This window comes from Salarias fasciatus, chromosome 19 (genome assembly GCF_902148845.1).
Source record: "Salarias fasciatus chromosome 19, fSalaFa1.1, whole genome shotgun sequence".
NCBI classification, from domain to species: domain Eukaryota; kingdom Metazoa; phylum Chordata; class Actinopteri; order Blenniiformes; family Blenniidae; genus Salarias; species Salarias fasciatus.
In genome coordinates this window covers 6,731,621-6,757,229 of record NC_043763.1, presented here as the reverse complement: position 1 = coordinate 6,757,229, position 25,609 = coordinate 6,731,621, and the positions used below count along the sequence as shown (strand labels likewise).

General features: G+C 46.1%; 1 protein-coding gene across 1 annotated transcript in view; it reads left to right on the top strand.

Moving 5' to 3' along the window:
* Positions 1-25,609, top strand: part of arid1b (AT-rich interactive domain 1B) — a 203,333-nt gene that overhangs the window by 119,013 nt on the left and 58,711 nt on the right. Inside the window, 1 exon segment of the mRNA XM_030117633.1 lies at positions 24,008-24,311. Within this exon segment, the coding sequence (XP_029973493.1) occupies positions 24,008-24,311 (304 nt within the window).

Sequence of the window (25,609 nt, the reverse complement as noted above, 5' to 3'; positions counted from 1 at the left end):
GGGAATCGGGCTTCCAACTATGACAAGTGAAGACGTGCGCCGTGGGAAAAGCCTTTTTAAGTCATTCACAGCAGCTTTAGAAGTAATCTCACTTTTGCCCACCTGTCCCATTTGGTTAGCTTTATGCGCGGCGGAGCACTCAAGGAAAGTTTGGTTCCGTGGGAGCGGCGTGAAGCGAGCGGCAGCCAGTCGGTCGGTCAGTCAGGCCCCCGGTTTGAAAAGAAACGTCTTCAGAAATTATGTGCTGCTGTCGTGCGTGGCGTTGACTGTGACGGCTGCTGCTGTCAGCTCTTCTTTTTCACTTTCGCGGTCTGTCTCAGCAGCTTTCTCTTTCGCACTCTCTCTCTCTCTCTCTCTCTCTCTCTCTCTCCCTCTCCTTCTCTTTCATGCAGAAAGTCTCTGTCCAGCCCCTTGTGCAACAGTGTAATACCCTCCTGTCTGCAGTAAGCAGTTTTCACTGCCCATGTTCTCCAATGAGCCACACAGTGAGGCGTCCCGCGGTACACATGCAGGAACGCTGTTGAGCTGTGATGCCCAATCTCTGGTCCGGGACCCTGTTTTTCGATTCAAGGTATTGTCTACTAGACCATCTTTTTTTTTTGTTCCAGTATGGCAGGAGTACGTTGTGCTCTGTTTTGAGTGCACGAGGGCTGCTGAACCTGCACACAATGCTCTCATCAAGTCTTTATGTCGGTTCTTTAGAGAGGATGAATAGGAAAATTGCTCCTGGTATAAAGGTAACAACATCTCAGATTTATTTTTGGAGGCCTGTTTTCAAATCTCTGTTTTGTTGTATTACAAATCCTCTTTTTTAGGGGAAAAAAAAAATTACTGTGCAGGCTACTTTAAACAGGGCCACACTATGAGGAGAGCAGCTTGTGACTGGAGCCTTCAACCACAAGAATATATCAGGATTTTGGCATGAAAAAACTGTCAGAATCCATCTATTTGATTATCTTTTCTTGAGAAAAATGCAACCATTAGATATTAGTTACAGTTACAGTTGATTTAAATGTGCTTAGAATGACCAACTTCATCCTTATTAATTATTAAATCCGATCGTTTATCGGTGTCTGGAAAAAGATATCACAAGCTAAATCCTGGACCAGGACTAGTTTTTCTCTTTATCTTATTGGAAGTGTTTCTCCTGCACTGAGTTCCAACTGGTTTTCATAACCCCGGTGTTGTGGAGGCAAAGGAGGACAAACAGCAATCGAAGGCCGCGCAGGAAAGTTTCCATCTCCCGGTCGAGGAGACGCATTTACTTGATGTCCCTGCCAGGGAGCAAGACGGTGGGAGAGGAGAAAATGGCTTCCCCACACACTTTGGAGCCGGGGTCATTCGTCTTGTTTTCCACCTACTTTATTTCACTCCGCTGTTTATTTCAAGGTTTTCAGTCACTTCAGTTTTTTTTTCCCCCATCTTCAACTTTTAAGGTGAATAGCTGAAGTTTGCTTTCCATTCATAGGTTTTTCACACATTAATGATGGCAATTGTTAAATAATACGCGCTTGTTCGTCTGCTATTTAAATATATTCATGCAATTCACTACACTATATTCCTAAGATGTCGAAAAACCTCTTTTCCTTCAGTTTATAGTCTGCTGCATTTAAGATTTCAACTTAAACGAGAAAGAAAGCTTAAAAACTGGCCCGGGGGACCCTCGGTGTGTGTTGCAGTTTGTACGCCAAACCACTTCCAGATGTGCGCTGGCTGATCCGACATCAATTTGTGCTCCGCGCGTCGACTTTCGCCTCACATGAACTGGCTTTGTTCCCCGGCAAAAACAAGTGCAGCAGGTGGACGCCGGGTCAGCGAGTCGCAGCCGATGCAAATGCTGTCAAATGGCACCAAGAGTCCTCCTGTGTCTGTGTTCTATAGAAATAACGTTGATGCACTTCACAGATATTGCGTTTTTCTTCTGAATATATTGCCTGGATTTATTCCGATGTTACTGAGTGTGTGTTGAACAATCGCAATGGCTGTCCAATCCATTTAATGCCTGTTATATATCAGCAAAGATTGATTTGTCTGCCTTAAGATGTTTTTTCGAGTTCTCGTGATGTGTTGTAATAGAATATGAGGTTAAAAAAGGGCATCGTCTGCAAAAAAAAAAAAAAAAGTGGTCGCTGTTCAAAAAAAGCCAACTCCCGCATGTCATTACTTTTGCCTCGAACGTTCTCGGATTCCTCTACAGAATCAATTGTCATTAACTTCCAAAGTAAGCCGTTGACACTTATGTTTCCTAAGTTATCTCCCGTGGAAAATGTACAAATAAAATAAAAGACTTTATAGTTTGAAGGTCCATTGCTTCACGTCAAACTGCAGCAGTTTTTTTTTTTTTTTTTTTTGACATTTAGATCTGTGGCACTTATGCTGTAGTGTTTTATTCACAGCGAGGTGGATGCCTGAAAGACACCTTTTCAGACTTATGACATGAAAAGTGTAAAATGAATCTTTTCAAACTTGCATTTCAAGTGGATATTGTCCACGCGCGGCAACCGGGAATATAAAGCATGCCGAGCCACTAGAAAGTGCAGGATTAAATGAGTGAATGCAGCAGATATAACATCGGCACCTTGAACTAAACTCTTCTCATTAAGGCGTCACATTTTGGCTTCAGGTTCAGGGTGTTTTTTTTTTTTTTTTTTTTTTTTTTTCCCTTAATATATAAAACAATTTCACATTTAAATGTGTCTCTCCGCTTCTCCACACTAACAAGTTGTGATCCGTTTCAGCCGCGATCGTCGCGAGTCGCCTACAGTCAGTCGTCCGACTCTTAATGGTCGAAACAATTACGGCCTGGAATTGTACTGAACCGTCTTATTTATTCATGTATGCGCCAACTTGCGTTTTATTGCCGCTGTTGTTTACTCGCATAGCCAGAGGTGGCAAACGATAAAGATCTTTAAAGAGAGTGCAACCTACACACACACACACACACACACACATAAAAGTTGGACTATCTTGCCATCTCTAATTCTTTCATTCCCTCACAATCTTCTCTTCTTTCTCTCTCTGTTTCGCTATCTTTATCACGTTTGCTATTTTCTCACCCCCCCCTCCATCTCTCTCTCTCTCTTTCCCCTCCCTCCCTCGCTCCCTCCATCCTCCTCTCCTCAGTTTCATCCGTTCTCTTTCAATCTATTGAGCTCCTCTCTATTGTGTCCTTCCCTGGGAGACCACGGAGGCAATAACCGGAGCTGTGAGAGGGTCAGTCTGTGTAACCTGTGCAGGTGTGTGTGTGTGTGTGTGTGAGTGTGTGTGTCTGAGACGTGTGTGTATGAGACGTGTCCTCCCCCTGAAGTCAAGTCCTTTTGAGCAGACTGGAAGTGTGAGAATGGTCTTGTCCTTCGCTCATATTCCATGTATGAGCATTTATAAGATGCATGGCGCCCGGGATGACGGCGAGCGGCGAAGAGGCCCATGCGTCCCCATTTTCCCGTCTGACAAAAAAAAAAAAAAAAAAAAAAAGGCGAGACCGCAGGAATAACCCAGACATGTGTGAACAGCTCTCATACATTCCAGGGTCGGGAAATTAACTCAAGTCACCGAAGAGCTATAAAATGTCAACGCAAATAAAAAACAGAGGGATTGAGAAAAATAGTCACACTCACACACCTGTTAGCCAATGCCACTCGCGCTCTTTGTATTCATGCTCCGCAGTAGCCTTGGATTCCACTTAAAGTGTAAGTACTAAATCAGTAATGGTATGTAGAATTGGTATTCGCTTGACTGTGGAAGGGGGTTTGGGGAAAAACAGGCCGAGATTGAAAATGAATGTGAACTGCATGATAGTCTGCCTCCTTCCTCCCTCCCATTGTTCCGTACTCTCTCGCCTGCCTTCGCCTTGTCACCGTCTCTTTCTCTCTCTCTCTCTCTCTCTCTTCCTGCACTCCTTTCCCTTCTCTCTCTCTCTCTCTCTCTCTCTCTCTCTCTCTCTCTCTCTCTCTTCCTGCACTCCTTTCCCTTCTCTCTCTCTCTCTCTCTCTCTCTCTCTCTCTCTCTCTCTCCGGAGGGATTTGACTCTAACTGGCCTTGGCGCCCGTAATGAAACCAAATCTATTTAAAGCCAAAAGCGATGCAAGTTTTAATTTCCTATTCCAGACTTAACCTTTTTGGCTGCGCTGCATTTTCACATCCACTTAATAACTTTTTACCCTCCACTCCCCCCACCCACTTCTTCATCTCTTCCTCTTACATACACCCCCCCCTCCCTTTGCTCACGATGGCTTCCTCTCCTCCATCACCCCCCCCAACTCCTCGACCCTCCTCTTTTTCCCAACCCCTCAACCCCCCATTGCTCTCGGTGGCGAGGCGCAGGCTGCCTCTTCAAGGGCAATATCTGTCAAATGATTCCCCTGTGAAATTAAGACAGAGGCCATGAGAGAGAAAAGAGGAGGGATGGGAGGGGAGGGGAGGGGGGGGGGGGGGGGGGGGGGGGGAGTTGTTGGGGAACCGGGGGGTGATGGGTTGGCGTGTGTGTGTGTGTGTTGGGGTGGGAGGGGGGTCAGGTGGAAACCTTCCTCTCTGCAAGAAAACTCACTCTCGTCTGACAGGGTTGAAGGAAGAAAAAGGAAGAAAGAAAGAAAGAAAGCAGAACTGGCAGCAAGTCCCTTTGCTGCCTTTTTCATATTTGAATAAAGAAAGAGAGCGATCTGGGAGAAATGAAAGGCTCGGGGAACAAGGAAAAAAAGAGAGATGGAAGACTCAAAAAAAAAATGTTCCTCTTGTCTCTTCATGGCCGTGGGTCCGCTGTGTTGTGTCTGGATGCCTCTTTTTTATCCCCACATGTGGGGTTTTGTTTATGCAGAGTGATTGAAATGAAAATCATCTTAAGTGATTTACAATGGGAATGACATAATCCCTTGAAAAAGAGCGACATTGCAGCGATTTGGACACATTTGATGAACTCCGGTGAGGCGCACGGTGATGGTTATTGTGATTCTCCTCAGTGTGATGTGCGGTAATAAGTGTCCATGTCAGCAGTTTGGATCAGATTATGAAACAGTGTGTAATGTTTTCTGATCCTGAATGCATCCTTCCTCTGCTCTCCACCAGCTCCATCACAGGCTTTTCTGTGCTCGCAGCAATCACAGCGCCATCTCCTGTCGAACTCCGCTATTACACCCAGGAAACAATGGCCTCCTCCAACCAACACTGAAAAAAATAATAATGATCATAATATTAATAATGGCTTTACCACAGGAAGCCAGCATTGTCGTCTCTCTGCTGTGGTTAAATGAAGTTTACACTTTTTTCCCCCCCACCTGCTTTGCATTAAAACACATAATAAATTGCTTACATCAAATTATTCAATATCTCAATTATCGGAGCTGATCGCCTCACGGTGCACCTCCAGAGCTTAAATTTACAGCCCTATTCTGCAAATGTCTAAAATGAAATTAACTTTTTACAAGGTGTCATCTGTGGCTTTTAAGTGGTGGAAGCGAGGCGCCTCACCCCCTCCCCTCCCGCACACACACACACACACACACACACACACACACACACACACACACACACACACACACACACACACGCATACACACACACACCTCATAATGAGAAGCCATTATTAGGCCGTGATTGGAGCCAGGGTGCTGATATTAAAAGTGGCAGGAGAGGCAATATCACCACAGTGTCTAATACCCGAGTAGATATGTCATATATTTTAAGACAGCTGCTCCGCTATTTATAATTAATAGCAATTTAGTCTCAGCAAAAATTGGAAGACAGCTAACAGAGGGATCTTGTTCCATTAAGCGCAGATTCCGAATCAATGTCAAAGTGACATTGTGGAGTTTTTTTTGAGTGGGTGGTCCAGACTCCACAGAGCTTATATAAATACCACAAAGCCTATATGGTGCTCAGTGTGTGTGTTTTTTTTTTTTTTTTTCACGGAGGACAAAGCTTTCCCTTTGATTCCCTGTTAAAATAAGTGCAGTACAAACAAAAGAGGAATGAAGTTGGCCTCTAAAGACACATGAATAAAAATAATCTGTCTTTATTCTCCCGCCTCACAGCCATAAATCACTCCTTCCCAAATGACAGTCCTCTACACGGCGTATCAGTGTGGCAAATGGCTCTATCTTATAATAGCAATGTAGCACACATAGCAATATTATCTGCGGTGGAGTATTGTAGTGCATGTGTCTCAGCGCTGTGCCCCGGAGCGCTAGCCAGATTACACCGGCCCAGCGACAGTCTTATAATAAGACTCGCCCATTAAATCATATCAGCACTGCTTTTTATAGGCCAACACCTCAGCAACGACACTATGAAACTGTCTATCACGCAGGCACGTGCGCGCCAGGACGTGCGCGTGCTGGAGGGGCAGAGATAGCGCTTGGAGCTTGGAAGCAGGGAGGGGAGTCTGGGAGGAGGAGGAGGAGGAGGAGACGCGTGTGTTTTACCAAACGTCGGCGGCGTTTGAGCTGCCCGCCGCCGCATCTGACAGCGTTTCATCTTCTCCTTTTATTAGATCAGCCTCGCGCCGCTGTCACCTCTCCTTTCCCCGCGCTTACATCACACACACACACACACACACACACGCACACGCACGCACCTCCTCACACCATTGGCTCGCGAGGCTCCGCGAGGACGTTCTGGTTGGTTAGCCGGTCTCTGGTCCGTGGAGGAGAGAGGGCACGTCCAGGGTGACTTCCCGTCTCCGATCGGAGGGGCTGGATATGCAAACCGGAGGCTCCGAACTCACATGGAGCGTGAATGCCAATGAGCGTCGGCATATTTATGGATTTTATTAAGATAGCTGCTTTAGGTGTGGTTTGATTTTTGAGGGCGTCGCGATTCTTTTTGCTCTTTTCCCCATGAGGACATTTCCACTTCAAGAATATTAATATTTTGTACTCAAGTAACTTATTACAGTAGTATTAGTGTCTTGTAGAAACGATCAGTTGGTTACAATTTCACAGAAAACACTGATTTTATGACAAAATTCTTAGAAGTAGCAGACGAAACACAACACTGCGAGATATCAGTGATTCCACCTTGAAAGATAGCTACCTTATTGATAACTTGATAGAAATCAGGCTGGCCTTGAAGCCATATTGGCTGAGCTAAAACTGCTATAGGAGAGGGTTTTTTTTGGGGGGGACATTTCACTGTATTTTGCACCAAAGTGTTGTTAGATCGGGCTTGGATTGTCGTCATTTTCAGTAGGAATTGTTTTGGTTTTGGGAAAATCTAGGCATTTTAATCCTGTATTCTCTCCTCCAAAGCAAAGAAAAGCTTTAAAGTTAAAGTTTAGAGGCTGCTGTGGCTCCACATTTCAAGATGAAGTTTGTCTGGATGTGGCCGCTCATCTAAAATGTGTTCGATGCCCATGTCTGAGATCAATTCAGCTGCATTATTTGCAGCAGGTATTCAGTGTACCTGTAAGGGTGAGGGGGGTTTTCTGGGTACTCTGGAGGGGGACGTATTCCTCCTCTGCCTGGAGATATAAAAGTCTGAGTCAGCCAGACTTTTGCTCATCCATCAAGAGTAAAACTCGGTGATTTTCTCTAATTTCACTCATGTTTCAGCTGGTCATTTCTGGATTTCCATCAGATCCTTAAGACAGTTTGGTTAGTGAAACGCTGAAGTAAGTTTCTGCTCCGTCCAGATTTATCTTGACTTTTATGGTCTCCATCACGTCATTACATTTACTACTTTATTTATTTAACACCATAAAGTTGTACGGCTTTGATCAGTAATGCTCCCATTATTGTTTCACTAAATGTCTCTTCATTTTTTTGTTGTGTATATTTACAAGCATATCGAACAAACATTTACAGCAAGTACTCAAAAAGACTTAAAAAAAAAACATTAATGTGCATATTTTGTAGTTTTGTTTCTTCCAGCCTCATGTGTATGGGGAGAAGCACTCTGCACTCAGAGTTACTGACCAATTAAAAAGCTCTGACAGGTTTCTGGCTTTTTATGACAGAAACCAAAACAACTGTGCAGCTAAAGCATGATGCTATCAGTGCAAAGAGCCTTTGTATTTCTAAAAATCCAATTATTTCACATGTCCTAAGGGCCTGGTGTTTGAATTTGCCAATTTGTTAAACGAGTTATAATGAAAATATTGAATTGAAAATTGCCACTCTGGCATATTTCTAACATTAAAATGTCCTTTATGGGAATCTGCGGATTGTTGCTGAAATTGAGTGTGGAAAAACAAATAAAGGCAGTGCAGGTAATTGTCAACGTGATGCTTTTTCTTTCCTTTTTTGTTTTTTTTTTTCCCCTGTAACCCTGCTGACCTTCTTGAAGACGAAGCCAGGATGAGCAGATCTGGATATGAGCCTTTTCGCTTTGACGAACGTCGCCGCGCCGTTAAGCAGCTTCCTGTGTGTGTAGTCGGGGCCGCCTCCTAAGCAGAGCTGTCATGTCACGTTTGTCATCCGTGATGGATGACGTCGGCGTCTCGCAGGGAACAGTTAAAGGAATAATCCCGCGGCAGAGCGGCTCTGATTCTTTTGGACAAAGCAGATTGACGTGTTTTTGTTCCTCGCACTTTATTCGCTGCCTTCTGAGGGACGTTTTTTACTGTAAGGCTGCATGTTTGACGTGGCTTGCTGGATTTTTGGCAGAGCAACAGTGAAGCTAATTCATACTGTGTGTGTGTGTGTGTGTGTGTGTGTGTGTGTGTGTGTGTGTTTACGCTCTTCTTACTGACAGCTTTGTGATTTCTTTCTATATCCTCAGATTTCTTAGATTTGCTTGTGTTGTCACTTTCCATGACACCTCTCTCGGTTTGTTATATCTTTTTTAAATTCAGAGTGCGGATTGTTCCGCGAATTATTGCACAGCGCTGGTGAGAAGATGGCACCGGGGAGAGGAAGCCTCTTATTTTTGGATGGAGGGGGGCTGTATTATTTTGCAAATCACATCTGAGCGTCCTCTTTAATTGTCTGTAATTGTGAAGATGCTGCAGAAATCACACATGAATTTCTATGAGCCTCTGCAGCCGTGTGCAGGGAGGAAAAAAAAAATAATAATCAGTTGATGATACATTTGGAGAATCCGGCCAACAGAAACAAATGATCCACGCAGTGGGACTTAATTGAAATGCGTAATTGCATTGTGATTCACGTTCCTTTATATGCTAATGTCCCACTCCATACATGCGCCTTCCCCTGTCATTTACTGGCGGCGAACCGACGCCGCACATTAATTTTTGCACGCGGAGAAAACAGAAAGAATCACCTGATAGACAGGAATCCCAAACCTGCTGCACATACAGAGCGATGCAGTACACACACACACACACACACACACACATGGGCGGACAGCAAGAGTGGCTGACAGGCGGGGACACACACACACACACACACACACACTCACACACACTCCATCCCAAGGCCTCTCCACGTCTCGGTTAATCCAAGCCGTCAGTCAGTGCTCCGGGGCCTGGATGCCGCCGTTTGATTGTAATTGCAAAAACCGGAGGCAGACGAGAGAGAGAGAGAGAGAGAGAGAGAGAGAGAGCCGGGGATGTCGATAGACAGGTGGAGGGACGGAGGGATGGATTCCTCCTGCCTTACCCACAAGCCCCTGCTCAGCACACCGTGTGACTTTGTGTCAGCAGTTTGCCTTGTGCATAGCTAATGACGGCTCGGCGGAGGGGCGGGCTGGCGCCCGCCGCCGCCGCCATCGCCATCGCCTCCGCCGCCGCCGCCGTTCGATCGCCTCCTCTCTCTCCTCCGGTCTTCAGCTCAATCCCTGACAAATGAGATTTCGCCCGAGGTGGATGGAAAGACGGGATGCGGAGCAAGGCCTCCGTCGGCCCGCCTGTCTGTTTGTTAAGAAATTTCACAAGCCGTAAACGACCCGGAGGTTTTTCCTCTGGTTTTTTTTTTTCTTTCCTCTTTTCTTCCTCCTAACCTCACCCTTCGTCTCCTCTCGCCCCCTTCTCCTTCTCCTCCTCCGCCGTCGCTCCGGCTCTCCCTTCCTGCTGCTCCGTCTGTCTTCTAATTTAAGTCAGAGGCCGGAATAACTCACAGTTGTTCTAATGAAGAAAGCGGGGGCGAGGGGGAGGAGGGAGGGAGGGAGGGAGGAGAGAAAAAAGGAGGAGAGAGGGAGATTGGGAAGGAGGCGCAGAGGGCAAGGGCAGACTGAGCGGCAAGAAATTGGAGAGAGAGGAATAAAAACAAAAGATGGAGTGGGTTTAAAACGGGGGGGAAAAAACACAACAGCTTCTCCAATTAAGGAGATTTTTTTTTTGTTTTTTTTGTTTTTTGTTTTGTTTTGTTTTGTTTCTTTGGTCATGGACAGTCAGTCACACTTGCTTTTGTTGAGTGTGTGATGAATTACACCCCTCCACTCCGTCTCCTCTGCCTTTGTTGTGGTGAGGCTCCAGCCGTTTGTACCTCCCACAATATCTTGCACTGTGAATTCTCCATGCCTGTTTACCAACCGGAGTTCTTTTGAACCGGCACGGAGGAATGGCTTTTTGAAAAGTCTCTTTGATGGTGAGCCCAATTTGCTTTCACCGCTAAAAAGTTTGTTTGAACGCTGGGAGACGCTGATGACGGGGCCCGTCCTGGACGGACAGACGGACGGACACACACCTCCCCGCGTGATTCTCGTTGTGTGTCCATCATCACACTGCGGCCTGTTTGACACTCACAACTCAATATAACTACTGTGCTGTGAATTGACTCTATCAGGTGCTTGAATCTGATTTTGCACATTTTTATTCCAGCTTTGAAACCTTTTATCAATAATCTGCAACTCTTCGTGCACATGTGACGCTTTGCACTGTGGTTTGCTTTATATTTTTAATTAATCTCTAGATTTAGTTGTAAAAATGTGTTTTCTACATAAATTAATGCCTTGTAGGTCGGAGTCTTACATTCGGATAATTACTGTAACGGTTTCATCCTCCACTAATTTCATTTAATTATTTATTTAGCAAAGATTACAATGAAAATTGCTCAGGAAAAGCTTTCCTTTTGACCCACAGATTAAAATTCAGAGCTGTACACCAATTAGAAGTCCGACTTTGGACTTTTGATGCTCCTGTGGTTTGGACTAATTCCAGAAGTTGTCACCTACTTCCTTTAATCTCATGTTAATTTGTCATGTGTGCAAATAAAATGTCCCCGTCCCTCATTTTCTGCATCGTCTGATTGATCCGGCTCTGTGCAGGCCAGCATGCCTCTAATTTGACCCCTGAAAAGCTGCGTGCAAAGTTCTCCCTTCAAGTTTTTCATATGGCAGTACTTTTCGAAATTCCTGCGATTGATTCAATGCACTGTGAGAAATAACTGGACAACAAGCTGAAAATATATCTCTAAAATATGTTTTCACGCGCAATCATGAATAGTTGTGAATGTCACTTTGGGTTTTCGTGGAATCGAAGGTTCTATATTTCCTCTTTCGTGAACCGATCTCCGTCCCCAACTAATTGTCAGTCAGAAACACAATCAACACTTCAAGGTCAAACAAAGAACAAACTGTTGAGATATTTAGAGGAGTCTTGCAGAGATGTGATGAGTGATTCAGATCTCCCTCCAGCTGAAGGACAGACTCTGCGCTGGATGTTAATTTTAAAGCATGCTAATTCGCCGTATACACAGATCACAACAAGATATCTCCCAAAACTCTGGCGGGCTCGTTATTGATCAGCAGCTAAGGCTGATGGATTACCGAGGCGGACGCACTGACAGGCGGAACGTCCGATGGGGGGGGGGGGAAGAGTTTTGCGGTGCACCGATCAAACCAGACCCCTCCTCCACCCCGCCGTCTTTTGATCACAGTCATTTTGACAGTGATGCATAAGTCTCTGCAGCACCGGGCCGGCGAGCTGGCAGGAAATGCCACAGATCCCCCGAGAGCAGAGGGATGGGGGATTAAACGGAGAAAGACACCCCCTTTAAAAAAAAGAAAAAAAAAATAGTAAAAAGGAAATCAATGTTTCCTCCCTCTGTGGACAGCCAGCGCTCTTTAAGGATGCTGTCACTCTTGTGTTTTCTGTAGTCTCTCCTCTTCAAAAGGGGCTTTTTTGTTTGTGTTTAAACTGTTTTGTCTCAGGGTTACTCTGGTCTGCCACTTGTCTCCAATAGACTGAAGTCCCGTGTAGAGGTTAAATCGAAACAAATCATCGCTATCATTCCCCGCGCCGTCCTTGCCTCCTTCTCCCAGCCCCTGCTCCCAATCTCTAACTTCCTTTCTTTCTTTCTCGCCACTTCTATCAAGGAGAAGTGAATGGCACGCGTTTCATCTCTCCAAAGCAGCAGTGAGGCTGAAGCACCGCCGAGGCAGCGGCTGGCTAACATTGAACTGGATTGGGTAGAGTAAATACAAAGGCATGAGGGGAAAGAAAGCAGCTGGGGAAACACAAAAGGATGGAGCTGCAGATGGGAACTAACCTTGCCTGGGTTTCTCTGATGTTCCCTTACACACACGCGCGCACACGCACGCACGCACGCACGCACAACTCCACCGCACCCGTTACTGTCATCCCCTCTTTCTCTCTCTCAAGTCGTCCTTTTATTCGTCATGTTCAGAGGACGGCACCAAAGCACGGGAGGAATGGGAGGTTACAGCGTATTAAAGAAAATGTTGTTTGACAAAAATGGTCATTCCCCCTTTCAGCGGGAAATACAGAGGCTGCGCGGCGGCTGCACTTCAAAGCTGCCCGGAAAACTTTCCATGAAACGACTCTGATTGTGTGCATCTAAAGGGGGACGAGCGAGGGATTTTCCCCCTGGTGTCTCAGCTCAGTCTCATCCTCATTGTTCTTGGATGTTCTCAATGTTACGCTGTGTTGCCATATAAAAGGAAGAGTGTATGAATTTAGGAGCCCTCGCAGACAGGCAGTCAAAAAAAAAAGGGAAGCAACTTGTTCCACAATCCTTTTTTTTTTTTTTTGTAAAGAGTTCAGTTTTTCAGGAAGCATGCGAGGAGTTTGCAGAGCTATCAAAAGTATTTTCTACTGAGGCAGAAGTACAGATAGTAGTATATCAATAAACCGATTGGGTATAGGTAAAAGAACTATTTTTTAGATAAGAATGTGTACAGAAGCACAGCTTCTTTGTGTTGGGTATGTATATAAAACTGTTATTGTGAAGTAATGTGTGATAATATAACCAAAGCAAACTGTGGTGTGGCTGTAATATAGGTCAGAGGAAAACCTTGAAATATGGTTTATTGTCAAGCTTTAAATGTTGCCTTTTCAAGCAAAAAATACAGAACGACTACAACTTTTGAATGAAAAAAAATCCTTCTAAACACTCATCATAAAGCTGCCTTCGATTCACATGTCCCTTTTATTTAAGTTCTCTGATGACTGAACATTTACCAGTTTTAGCTCTGTCTTCTCAATCCAGGCGGATTCCAGCGTCTCCAGGTAAACAATGGTAAATTGATTGTAGCTAGCTAGCATAGCGGAGTCACAGTTCGGTTCAGGTTTAAATAAAGAAGAGATAATCATTTGTTCGTCCCACAGTTAATGAATTAGCAACGTTCCAGCAGTGAGTGAACAGTAATAAAAAAGTAACAGAAGAATTTGGACATAATAACAGAACCGATAACATGTAAACAAGACGATAACAGTGACAATATTTTATGATCTTGCACAATAGTGTTGATATTGTTTGAACTAGATACCAGATATTGTTATTCCTGCAAGTTTTTTTTTTTTTTCTCTTTACTTAAACATCGGGTCGGAGGCCTCTGTAGCACCGACTAGTGGCAGACGACTGCATTACATGAGCTACAGACTGAATTGATTGGTTTTACTAACATTTTACAGAACCAACCAATCAGGTGCAGCCCTGCTTTGACCATCTGGAGATTTTCTCAAGCACCTTAAATCATCATCAAAATAAATCCTCAGATACACGAGAAATCCGCTTCACGTGTGTGTGTGTGAGTCAGTGTCTACATCGACGGGAAATAATGCACGCAGAATTTCTGGCAACGGAATGAAACTCATTAGCGGCGTCGGTGAACTTGAACCCTTGAGTCTGACCTACAAAGCAGCGGCGCTGAAGAGGATGTTGTTATTCACATCTTCTAAAAGGCAATTTGTGAAATCAGAATGAGTGGCATTTGGAAGGAGACTTGTCACTCACGTATCAGTTCCTCCACCGTTTAAAAAGTGTTTTTTGATGGAACGTTATCACACAGAAATGATGCGGCGGAGGCAGCTCGCAAATTAGTGCGGAGGGGAGGACGGAGCGAGAAGAAGTTAGTCTGGCTTGCGTGGACGCGTTAGTTTGAAGTGAAGAGCCTGCAGCCGGGTGGACTGTCTTCCTGAGACACACACACACACACACACACACACACACACACACACACACACACACACACACACACACACAAATACATCCACCCCACCCCACCCCCGCCCCCACCACCTCCCTCACTCCTCCAATGGCCCTGTCGGTGTGCCAGGGCGGGTGATTACCGACGCTCTCCCCCAATTATGGGCTGATTATTCCGCCGCGCTCTAATTGACTGGGGAGATATGCAAATGGCTGTCATTTGGGATGATAAAGGATGCGGGTGCTGGATGCCCCCTGCATTATTTAGCCTCGGCTGTACGCAGCGTGAAGGATGTGGCGTGCGCTTTAATTGCTGAGGAGAGAGAGGTTAAGCTGAACGAGCAGTTGAATTAGAAATGAGGAATTTGGGCCCTTTATTTATTTCTTTTTTTTTTGCTTCTCTCTCTCTCTCTCTCTCTCTCTCTCTCTCTCTCTCTCTCACACACACACACACACGCACACACTCCATGTCATGCGTTGTTTTTCAGCTCTCTCCTGGGTGAGTGGAGTGGTGAGAAGGGGGTGGGTGGATGGCAGGATGTCATGCTGGAATGCCATAAATAAAAACATTAGTGGAACCAATACGTGCAGAACAAATAAAGTGTGTGTGTGTGTGTGTGTGAGAGAGAGAGAGAGAGAGAGAGGAGGTGGTGAGTGGCCGGCTTGTGCATTAAAATCTAAAGTGTGAAGAACCTTTCTGGACTAATGAAAATAAAAAAAAAAAATAAAAAAAAAGGAAAAAGTTTGGACCACTCAGACAATAAGCGCGCCGGGCCCGTCTCCTTTGCCTCCGTAAATCTGCCGTTTTAAATGAAAGCGCGCTCCGTCCAGAATACCAATGACTCCGGCTCGGAGTGTGAAAGGTCGCAGTCGGGGGAGAGCAGAGACGACGGAGCCGGTGACTTCTTCAGAAACAACCAACCATGTTTATTTAGCCACTTGACGACGGATGTCGGTCGTTCAAATCACTTTTTCTGTCGTTATTGTTGGTGCTTGAAGCGGTGGGTGGGTGGGTGGGTGGGGGTGGGGGGGGCTAGCGCTAAGTGAAAAGGGCCCACTGGCTATAAGCACTCCTAGCAGGCACAGCTTGGCATATTATCAGGGAGAATCGGAGTGAAACTCAACACTAATCCCTCCGGTTTGGAGACAAGCAGTGCCAGATTTGGAGCGTCTTTAACAGCTTAGGGGTAATAGGGCCTCAAATGTCCCTTTCAAAGTGGCCCTCCCCATATCTCCACATTACGAGAGGCTTAGGAACCGGAGCGGTTATCGCTCGGTGAGCCCCCCACCGCCCCCACCACCCGTCTTACAACAAGCAATAATTGCTAATGCGGCGGCGTTCCGGTTAGCATTATCGCCAGATTTCTGCGAATCCGGAGGTATCCCCAGCCAGGTGCGGCCGCGGCCGCCTGACCCCTCACGCCCGGCTCCGGGCCCACGCTGGGGGCTTCATCCCGGCGCCGCCGCCGGTGGAAAACAGAGAGAGCTTCTCTTTCCCCTCTTATCGAGATGCCGCGGTATTATCAAGAGATTGTCTGGGCTTTGTGAAGTGTGCCGAAGCAGAATTGAAAAGAAAAGCACAATTGCTTTTGGGTGCTGCTGTGTCTCTCCCCTGCACAAGTTTGGGAAGCCCTGAACAGTTTGTTCTGAGGCGGCTTTTGTTCCAGATAACAAAAAACAGAGCAGGAGAGGGAGAGAGACTGTCCCTTTGCTATCAAACTTCCATAAAGTCCGGAGTTTTCTTTTAAAACCACAGAGCCGGCCACTTCATTAGGTGCATTTATACAGTGTAATGTGACTCAATACTGCTGATTCGCCTTTTTTTCATGGTTGTTAATACGGACTTTAATACATTTACAACAAAAGTTGTAAGGAAGATTTTGTATCATTGCAGTTAAAAATTAATTTCTACTTTAGCAGACGGTGGCTGCAGATTCACCCTGAATCCCAACCTCTACACTCTTATTCCAACATTTGTCCCATCTTCTATAGCTGTATTTACATGCATTATTATAGCTGGATATATTTTTCAGTGCAGTAACTTCCATTATTAAACTGAAAAGGTGTAAAGGTAGGGACCAAAAAAAAAAAAAAAAAGCACCGTTCTGCTGTTCAGTAAATTTATTGCTTTGTGTTTGGTTCCTTGTCCGACCACCTACGGTAAGAATGTTCCAGCTGTAGTGTTGTAAAAGGCTTTGATATTGTTTCCTCGGGCCTTTTGGGTGAAACACCAAGCCTGCTTCAAACAGTAGTATGTCTGAAAGCAAAGTGTGAATATCTTTCTGAATCCAGAGCTTTTAATTCTTTATGCAGCTGCATTGGTCAGTTTTATCAGCACAGCCATCGATAAATGTCGATAATTCACGACATCTGAATTCCTCTGTGGCGTTTGCGTGTACCTGTGATAGACGTACTCTGACTCTCTCGGTCCGATGTGAGCTGCGACCTTCACTGAAATGGATGGATGGCGTCAGCCGGTGTGTTTTTTACCGTTTCATCTTCATCCAGCTGTTTCTCCACGGACTGGACTCAGTCATGAAGTGACTCACTGCATCTCTGTAACTCTGCACAGAGATCCTCGATGAGGGAAAAAAAAACAACCTGGGAGCTGTTTACATGTGTTGATTTCAGTTTGTTTTATGACAGAAAAGGTTTGGTTGGCGAGAGAAAGTGGCGTGCGACCAGAAGACGGGCGTAATGGCGGCGCATTGAAAAACAAATCCATCTTTAGTGATAGCCCCGTTTCCCGAGAAGCACGAGTGTTTTTGTCTTGCTCAACACCGAATAGTCATCTGCGAGGACATAACTTCGCTCTAACTGTTTTGTAGGCAGACTTAAAACAACATCTGGAAAGTGGAGGCACTTGAGACGGGATCGCTCATCCTTGAAGAGAACGGCCCGACGCTGAGGTCCATGAGTCGGCGCGCTGACATATTGGACTTCCTGCTGGGCGCCGGCCTAAAGCCCACACGGGTTTTTGGCAGGCCTGACTAGCGCCAAACGTCTCCCCTTGGCTTGCAGGAGAATGCCCTCGCCTCTGTTTGTTGTCTTTCTGTCCTACGACTCCACAGAGGGACCCTCGGGAGGCGGCGGCGACTCTGAAACCTCTCACATTTATACACCTGCTCCCTGCATGATTGCGCAGTCTTAACGTTGGCAAGTCGTTTCTAAACGGCCTGATGTGCTATTCGCTGCGTTAGCAAGCGCATTTTGACCAGCATTTTCTAGTTATGGCACTTTAAAGAATCATAATTTCTATCTGTTCTCGTCATCGCGGCCAATTACCATCATCATTCCGGCCTCGGTAGATATTCCCGGTGATTGACATCAGAGAGAGAAATGATGGTGTGGGTGTTGTGTTAAATCTTCCTCCACAAAATCTCTCACTCCTTCTCATTTCGCTTCTTCTTTCTGTGCTTAATAGCACTTATTGAAGGGTTTTTGCAGTTGGTGCTCTACATGGGGCATCACATTAAAACCCTCTTTGAAACACACACACACACACACACTCACTCGCATTCAGCAGCAGTCCATTTGGATTCATTTGCATGGCATTTCATTTGGATTTTGCCTCAATCGACGGTTTGCGGGGGGGGGGGGCGGTGGATAAAATGAAAAAAGAAAAAAAAAACATCTTTGTATAATAGCATTTCCTCTTACTCTCCAGTGCGCTATAAAGACAGAAAGTACAGCGGCCAAAGCCGATAAATGAGTGCAGTGCTGCCACGAGAAGACCTGTCCCTCAGGCCTACAAACGATAGCTATTGGACTTAATTACAGTTTACATCATCATATTTACCCAGAGAAGTGAAACTGAGAATAAAACTGGCCTCGGAGCCCACCGAGGTGTTATTTCTGTATACGTTACCACACCGAAGCGGATTATAATCTTTGCTGTGTGTGCCGTTATGATGGATTTCACTCTTGACCCACGGAAACTCAGACCCCGTATGGAACAAACATCGCCGCTGTATGATAATGAGCATATGGAAATAGCTTACAAACAACTTACTCAGGTTATTTCTCTGCAGGAAAAAAAAAAAAAAAAAAAGATTCCACGTGAAAGTTGGCGGACATAATTCAGGCTGGCGAACGCCGGCGCCTGCCACTGTTCCCGGGGTGCCGTGGAAGTGAACGGTAATCAGTCCGTGCCGCGGTGCCCGCAGCATTAAAAAGTGACATTTAAATTATTCAAGGCGTCATTTCCAGAAAGAGTCCCCATGAACACTGTTGACAGCTGTTCTGTGATTATCTATAGTAATAGGAACCCTGTTTTGAAAGATGTTGCTGTTGAATTTTTTAAATGTCATTTTTTTTTTCTCTCTCTCTCCCACTGCGGTAAGCACTGCGACCAGAATTGAGTTCATTTAGTTCTATATGGGAAAAAGGAAGTAGAAATTACAGACAGGGATATCTCACAACCGGTAGAAAAAGATTGCATTAAAACCATGGATATACCCAGAGATCAACAACGGTATTTACCTTCAGGAAATGCCGATTTAAAAGATGTGCCATATTGTTATTACTCATGATGTATTGTACGATTTTATATATTCTGATGTTTTCAAAGCCCTACGTACAATAAGTTATAATAACATATAGCATTCAATGAAGTAGTGGATTTGAAAGATCAGTCTCTAAGGCTCCATTTACATGAAAATGGAAGACTTCAGTTGTGTTTTAGATGTCCGTTCACAGGACAGCCGTGCTCGGAGCCACTGAAAACACTCTGACTCTGTCTCCATGTAGACGCTCACCATGGTCGGAGCAAGACTACAAGTAGAAATCTCACCTACTTAATACTACTTGATTCAGGGGGATTTTTTTCCTCAGGATGATGCCTTAAAGTTGATGTTGAATGATGCTTTTGACTGTAGACGCAGTAACGAGAAGTGACTGTGTTGGTTGTGTGTGGCTGTGAGCGAGGTTATTTTTTTTGTTTTGTTTTGTTTTTTTTTTAGCAGCGCACCTCGCAGTGCTCACTTTCCGGGCTCGAGTTTGTGTTTAAGGCTGGAGTTAGCCGGCGAGCCAGCTGGTGCAAAGCCCTGAGCCGTGCCCTGCCAGTGACTGGGGCAGACAGGGAACCAGAGCGTTTGACGTGAGAGACGTGTGTGTGTGTGTGTGTGTGTGTGTGTGTGTGTGTGTGTGTGTGTGTGTGTGTGTGTGTGTGTGTGTGTGTGTGTGTGTGTGTGTGTGTGTGTGTGTGTGTGTGTGTTTGTGTTACCGTATTAACACCACGTGTAATACACTTGTCTCAAAATGCCGACTTGATTGTTCTATCACAATTAAGTTTACAAAAACGGTGTAAATAATCCAGAAAGGAGTCTTTACTTGATGAGATGCATGATTTTTTCATACCTGGTGGTCAAAGCAGGAATATCAGGAGAACAAAAATCAAGAAAAAAAGACAAAAAAAATCAACAAATTGCTCTGCTTCTGGAGAGCTGCTGTTATAAGTCCTGCAGATGTTGTAACTTTTTTTTTTTTTAAATAGAACCTTGTTATTTTGAAAAAACGAAGACATTGAGATTGTATTTTTAAGTGTTTGTATTTACAGTGTCATGTTACTCACGTCAACTGATGTGCGTGTCTGCGTGCATAAAGGCCAACATATTGGAGTCCTGCTAAAAACCCGGTAACCTTGAAGGAGAAAACACGATGTTTCAAGGTCACTCTGAGTTCAGGGTTCGGTGAGTGGCAAAGCAAGTCAGTGCAGTGTCCCCAAGAGGTGTACGTCTTATATGTGTACATTCACGGCTGCATGTGGGTTTCCATCAGGCTTTCATTGATTTAAATGCTAAATCTTTGTTTATAGCAGTGCATGACTGCAATATGCTAAAGCTACTATTACCTTGTGATTATGTTTATGCGTTGAGTTGCAGTGGTTCAGGTTAAAGTAAGAAAACGTTTCGTGACTGTATCGGCCACACGAGAGGCAGCAAAGACTATGACCAGTTCTGCAATCTGCCTTTTCCTGTAGCCCACAGGAAGCTGCAGTGATTAGCTCCTCCCTGTCTAGACAGAGAGCTGCTTTTGAACACACACACACACACACACACACACTCTCTCTCACAGGCACACACACTTGCTTCTACCATAGCAACTTTGATTAATTCCCAGTGTGCGGCGAGAGGAGACAACATCAGCACCACGGTCAGGGGAAGAGGCCCGCAGTGTGCAGGATGTGACAGCTCCCTGCTTCCACCCTGCCGGGGTGTTTGGGTGAACGTGCGTGGCTGTGTGTGAGTGCGAGCAGGTCAGTGCTGTGAGTGAGTGAGTGATGGGGACGGGGATCGTGTGTGTGTGTGTGTATATGTGTGTGTGTGTGTGTGTGTGTACGAGTGTGTATAGCCTCATCTGTCCCCTCGGTCGCATCAGTGCTCAAGCATGTCTCGCTGTGACAGCCCAGCAGCCTGTGTTGCTGTCGCACACACACACACAAACACACACACACACACACAAACAGAGGAGCACTGAAACGAGAGTGCAGGCGTGCGGCAACACCAGCGAGGTGAAGGGTCACGAGCCACTGCCTCTCCAATGTTGTGTGAAATGTGTAGATAGAAGTGTTGGCCCATTATGTGTGTATATGCAATGAGATGTGTATGTGTGTGTCTTGAGGCACACGGGGGGGAGGGAGTGGAGGGGATCTCAAAGTAACGGGTTATTATCACCTCAATATTTTTCTTATTATGACAATTACATGCTCCAGGAGCGAATTAAGCGATACAGGACGCCAAGCGGGAGTGGTTGACAGCTATTTGGAGACTCAATGCACAGAGCAATTTGCAGCCCCGAGCCAAACAAATTGGATTTGGGCCACTTTGGATTGGGGCCCCAGATTGTTGGGCGTTTGGATCCTCCGACCGCATGCCTGCCTGGCTTGTTCGCCGGCTGGCTGGCTTTGATTCTGTACACATGACGATGCAGCAGACAGTTAGCCAGGTAGCATGCTGCTCCGCGGCCATAGATGAGGATTAAGTGTTGTGCAGGAAGCTTGGACGTGTTGATAAATTCATTGTTCACTTTAACGGGGGGGGGGGTGTTCAATTGACGTTTTTATGGGTGTTAAGCTTTCTCACCTTTTCATGTTATAGAGAGCTGCTACTTTTTTTTTTTTTTTTTTTTTTTTTTTTTTTTGGTCTTGGGCCACACAGCTGTGCTCAAGTGTGTGTATAATCCAAATGAGCCTAACAGCCTCTAAACGAATTACTGGTACACATTTTCCCACCCCTAAACTGCCACTGGAAAAGCTGGCAACAGCACCCAATTAGGTGAAATGCAATTATTCCCATCCATTCACACAATTAGCCCGTGGGTTAACAACCGAGCTGTACATCCGGCTAGCTCGCAGTGTTTTGGAAAAGCCATCGCCATGGTTACGCAGACTCTCACGGTAACCCCGCCGTGTCAAATGGCACGCACTCGAGACGGCGGCTCGATCGGGGGGGGGGGGGGGGGGGGGGGGGGGAACGACCGGGCCGATCGGCGGGGGCGGCGCGTTGCGTCACTCGGCTCTGAACGCCTCCATCGGCCGGGACGAGGAGCGGCGCCACGGGCGAGGGAGAGGAATAGAGGGAGAGAGGAGAGGCGAGTGCCCCATGTGTTCAGCGGAGCGAGGGGAGATAATGCCAGGCGACAGACTGGCAGGCTGGCAGAGCGGGTGGGCACTCCAAGCAGCATGATGGAAAACAAAGGCTTTGTGTGTCACCGCCGAGATCGCATTAACCAAAACAAGCAGCCGCGGACAGACTGCCACACTGACTCGGCTGTCTGTTCCACGGGCTAAGCCACGCGTGATGGATGGGAAGAGATGGGAGACGCCTGTCTCACCCTTTACGCAATGTTACATGGTGCTTGGGTAATGAGAAAAAGTAGTTTTTGCCGCGACACCGAAGTGACTTCGTGTCAAAGCAGGATAAATTCAAAACAGGCCCGTTGTGTGACAGTCGGGGAGCTCTCGACGCGCCGAGTCTGACATGCAGATATCTGTGCTGTTGATTCCAATGTGTTCAGATTGAAATGTGGAGCGTTCAGCGGAGGATGGAAAAAAAATAACATTTCGACAGAGGGTTGGAGCCACCTTCACTGGAGCGAACACATTTTTCACTGCTGAGATCCGTCAACTTCACCGCTGGAAAGTCACCGAACTGTTGCATCAATTGAATTGTATTAACAATTGTTGATTGCTTTGAATTTACCTGAATGAAGCCATTTATCAAACTGTTAAATATTTAAAAAGTACAGTGATGTTTCTCTTCTAAAGGAACAAACTCATTTGCTGCAGAACTGTCATGAAAACGGGTTCTGTATTAATTGCAACTAATAGTATTTCATGCTCCAAAAAGTACACATCAATACTTCTTTACTGATGTGAGTGTGTGGAGTTATTACTTCCTTACTTCTCCTCTTTGTTCAACATGCAGGTGTTTTGGTTTGCAGTTCATAGCAACTGGTGGCTGGACGTCAGTCTTCTTTGCAGCTCTTACAGATTATAAAAAAGGGTGATTCAGTCTTGTGTTGTGATAGGTATTCTTAAAAAATTAGTTTGAAAAAAAAAATCAGTGTTTTATTTGAAACATCTTACAGTCTTCTTGGCGCTTTGGCATTCTGGATTAGACCCTCATGCAGGTTTTGGACCGCTGACCTTATGCTTGACGCCCCTGAACTAAACTTTAGTGCGAAATTCCCCAAAAACTTTCTTCCTGAGGCGGATGGGGGGTGATTTTGAGAGAGTGTGCCGCAGACGGACACGGACCTGTCTCTGGTGACAGTGCTGCTCGTGTTGGGCTCAGCTGCCGCCGGGTGGACGGGGTCAGCCGGCCTGGTGCAGCAGGTAGGATCAGCTGGCACGCTCCCGCAGCTCCGTGTCCGTCCTTCTGCGAGCGAGCGCCGGCCGGGACGCCGGGGTCGCTTACAGATGACTTCCCTCATAGCCGCGTACAGCTGGGACACTCCTGTGTGAACGTGTGTGTGTGTGTGTGATGTGTGGTTAGTGGGCAGCCATCGCACTTCATCACATCACACCACATCTGCTCTTCTCTTTATTCCTGTCGGCCTCTCCTCCATTTTTCATTGTACCTCGGCCCCGTTATCCACAGCTTTATGGAGTGAGTATTCTGCTGGTAACATTAACTGAGGATTCCCTGGGATCTCACACTCACACACACACACACACACACGCAGACACATACACCGGCCTCTGCTCACCACAGGGAAAGAAAACTGTAATCTGAACTCACCCTCGGTTTGAATGAAAGCCCATTACGATTCATTTTGACCGCAGCAGCCGGTGTAGTGGCTTCTTCTGTGGCGTGTTTCTGCTCCTCTGCTGTATTAACCACTGTCACTGAGACGCTGCTTTATACTGGGAGATGTTGCCGTAGGTTGCAGAGAAGATTAGATTATGATCTGATTTTTGTAGCCAGTAATAATTGAGGTATTTCATAAAGGCAAATTAAATACATGCACTTAATCAGATTTAAAAAGTAACTAATACTGTGAGTCATATTGTTGTGGGGCTAAAATAGAGCTGAGATGCCTTGTGTCTCTGTGTGTAGAATGAGGTGTTTTTACCTGTAATTGCAACAGAAACAGTCCTTGCACTGGGAAAATGTTGTACTTGCTGGAGCTTACTTCCAAATTTGCCACCTGCTGCACGTCACCTCTCATCGAATGCCTGGATGAGCTTCATAGATTCTCACCGTCGGTCCTTTCTCGTGTTCCAGGATCTGTCTGGCTCCATCGACGACCTCCCCACCGGGACGGAGGCCGGCCTGGGCTCGGCCGTCGGCGCCGGCGGGTCCTCCAGCAGCAGCAGCAGTAGCCAGGGAGAGCAGCAGGGGGCCGCCGGGAACCAGGGGCAGTCGCCGTTCTCCCCCCACGCCTCCCCGCACCTCCCCAACCAGCGGAGCGGGCCCTCCCCCTCCCCCGTGGGCTCCCCCGCCGGCTCCACCCAGTCCCAGCAGTCCCGGTCGGGCTCCGGACCCATCTCCCCCGCCAGCGGACCCCCTGCCAGCACCCCGGCGCCAGGTAGGGTTCCCATTAGGAGCCTCTAAAAATATGTGCACATGCATCTTGGGTAATCAGATTGCGCGCTGATGAAAGGTGCATCTCCGAGCACGATAATTGTATTAGTTTAATCACCGCAAACAAACAAAAACTATGGCTGACAAGATTTGCCATCGAAACCAGACACTACACTGCATTTTACATCGTGTACCGCCGCGCCGGATTCCCTGGGAAATTTGTGAAATTGCTTTACAGCTTAAAGGGGAAATTGCTTTGTGCCGGCAAACAAGAGGCTGCTGCCGGAAAGCAAATTAGAAAACAGTCACAACATGACCCAGTCAGCGGAGTCACGTCAGGTGTATCAACTCTGACAGGCCCTGGAAAAATAGCCGGCGTGACGTCGCCGCTGTGGGCGGGGCCTCACACACACACACACACACACACACACTCCTGTGAAGTCCGCCTCGCCGGCGGTACCTACCGCTGTTGCCTCTGAAAGCACATCAGAGCCGCGTTTCTGCTTGACCTTTTACATTCAGAGTGCTATTTTCATTTGTTATTCGATATGTCGATTTAAATAGGATTTTAAAAAGGTCATGTAGAGAACTGACCCCGGTTGAGTGTGTTTGTGTGCGTGTGTGTGTGTGTGTGTGTGTGTACATACACATTTGTTCTCACAAATAACAGTTTAGTAATTGTTTACATGGAGAGTGCTCAGCATCAGAAGAGACAAAATATAGTAGACAAGATGTGCTTCTGCTTTCTGCTTCTCACCTCAGAGACTCCAGCTGTGACTCGTGCTCCAAAACCAACATTTTTTTTTTTTTTTTCTTTTACTAGTAACTATATATTTTTGAAACAAAGATGCCTTGGATCAGGACAGACAAAAAGGACTGTTGCTCTGAATCCACTCGGTTGTGTTATGTGGGTCATTTTCCTGCCATGTGAATACAAACTTTTTCTCTCACACAATAAATCAATCAATCAATTAATCTTTATCCAACACAGGGACCCTGAAATGTTGCTTGTGTTGTTTTTCTGTGGTTGGTTGATGAAAGAAAAGGGCGGGGCCTCAGCTTGACTGATTAAATGGCCTCGTCCTGCCACAGCATGACTCCCGACAACGTGTTTTATTATTGGAGGCCTTTCTTTTTGGATCCTCAACATTTGATTTGGGGGTCATGAGCCCTGGAAGCCCATCACTCCGGCGGCAACAGAGTGTTTGTAGTGTTGTTTTTCACCGCTCAGTTTATCCACAAGCAAACAGCATCAGATCAAGAAGCATCCGTGTGCCAATCAGTGTCCTCATCGGAGCTGAT